Source organism: Pelophylax lessonae (genome assembly GCF_965119305.1).
Source record: "Pelophylax lessonae genome assembly, chromosome: 7".
In the NCBI taxonomy this organism is placed as follows: Eukaryota; Metazoa; Chordata; class Amphibia; order Anura; family Ranidae; genus Pelophylax; species Pelophylax lessonae.
In genome coordinates, this window is record NC_138774.1 from 101,912,914 (window position 1) to 101,914,912 (window position 1,999).

The window sequence follows — 1,999 nt, forward strand, 5'->3', positions numbered from 1 at the left end:
CAGTCCTGCAGGGATTCAGTGGCTAACAGGAACGGCGTTCCTGTGGGAATAGTACAGGAACGCCGTTCCCATGCGTTCCTGCATGACTCGAGCCCTGCTTACACCCATATTGATTGAAAAAAAGTGTGCATTTGTTATTTTATTGTATTGGAGCCTGCAAAACATTGCAACCATGACCAATGGATTGGGGCCACAATGCTCAGCAGGAAACAGATTGTTCCTCCAGCTGCAGGTCTGTACCAAGGTACAGAACTTTGGTTAGGGGGCTGAAGGATGTTTTGTCTACAGGTGCAGCACACTTGTGCTCCATTGAGGACTGATAGGACTCCTAGTCTTTTCATTCACAGATCCGGAAAATAATGATATGGCTGTTTCGGAGGAAATAAAATGACTAGGTGTTCCTCTGCAGATTATGGCTGTGTTTCATGTTATACCCGAAATATAGGTTGGTCAGAAAGGTGGACTTTGCTTGAATTGGCTGACGTTGGCTATAAGCCAACGTGTTGGTTTACTACTAATGATCAAAGTACTGGTTTGCTTTAAAAAAAAAATGACCACAAACTAAAGACATATTAAAGAAGCTCTAATGATTCCTTTTTTTTTTTTTAGCACAGAAGACTTTCAGACAAAATTAATGAATACCTTTTTGCATTGTTAAACCTTTTTCAGACATGAACTGTTAAACTAATTGAACAAAATGTAGACTTTCCTCATATTGTAAAAAAAAAGTTTGTATCCATCTTTTAGGAGAAAGGTCTGAAACTGACCCTTATGGTAGCTTTTAATCCCTCTAAAGCCCTTTAATTTTCTGCAGGTCAAAAGGGCTGTTAGTTCAGATACATTTTAAATAGTTATAAATCCAAACATTTTAATGAAGGCAGGTTTATGGAAAACTCATGTTCTAATTTCAATTTGTTTTCTTCTAACAGAATGATTCCATCAACCAGCAAATCGTTTTTCCTAAGTGACCTGGTGTCATCTCGTATTATGACCTGTGTGTCCTGGCAGTATATGACGATGGCACAACCGCTTTGACTGCAACCCGGGTGATAGGCTGTGTACAATTTACAACCGAACAGGAGTATAAGCAGTGTCGATCCCTTCATGCTCAGTTTCTTGGTGGAACAATGATCATTATCATCGGTGGTATCATTGTGGCCTCCGTCCTTGTCTTCATTTTTATTCTACTCATGAAATACAAAGTCTACAATAACCACCCCAAATCAAAACCAGCCAAGGTCACCAATGTGTGCTCTCAAACCAATGGTAGCCAGAGCGGTACAATCGGACGCTCATCTTCAAAACTCAATGAGAGAAGAGACAGTATTATGCAGGGACATCTCTGGAACGTCCATCAAAGGCAAAACCATAGTTGACCTCACCCCAGATGGCGAAAAAGTGACTGTAACTGACACTACCTTTATAACAAATGACGTTCTCTCTCACTAGCAAAATACCAATACCACAAACTTATGCACCTCTTTTAAAGGGACAATCAAAGGACTGGTCATTGTGGTACCGTTAAGGACATTTTCATGCAAGGAGTCGTCTTTTCGGCTTCATACCTATTGTCTATTTTTAAGATCAGATGGTTACAACAAAAAGCTATTTTTTTAATCTGTAAAAATGATTACTGCATTCTTAACTATTTTTTGGTTCAATATTATTAAATATAAAAGTGTGTGACAAAAAATGGCTAACTAGAAATAATTGGTTTTAAACACTGGCACTTAAAAGGAAAGAAAATAAATGTTTTTGTTTTTTTTTGGTTATTTTTATGTTTCAATGACCTGAACTACCTGCATAAAAGTTTTATGTAAAGAATTTTGACTTGTCCAATTTGAGCCTCAGAGAGCCCAATCACAGATGCAGATTCTAACCCTTCTTAGTGCCGGTTCACACTAGTACGACTTGCCAGGCGACTTGTCAGCCTGGCAAGTCGCGGACCGCCGCGGTCCATTGTCTAGTACAGGAATGGTTCTAATAGGAGCGACACAAG

The 1,999-nt window shown here is 39.2% G+C and overlaps 1 protein-coding gene across 1 annotated transcript in view; it reads left to right on the forward strand.

Annotated features, from left to right (window-relative positions):
• The window catches only part of LOC309559727 (leucine-rich repeat and fibronectin type III domain-containing protein 1-like protein), a 947,847-nt gene extending 946,113 nt beyond the window's left edge, over positions 1-1,734 (forward strand). Inside the window, 3 exon segments of the mRNA XM_082263145.1 lie at positions 930-982; positions 985-1,334; positions 1,336-1,734. Coding sequence (XP_082119271.1) covers positions 930-982; positions 985-1,334; positions 1,336-1,449 — 517 coding nt within the window. The 3' untranslated portion in view covers positions 1,450-1,734.
• The last annotated feature ends 265 nt before the right edge of the window (positions 1,735-1,999 follow it).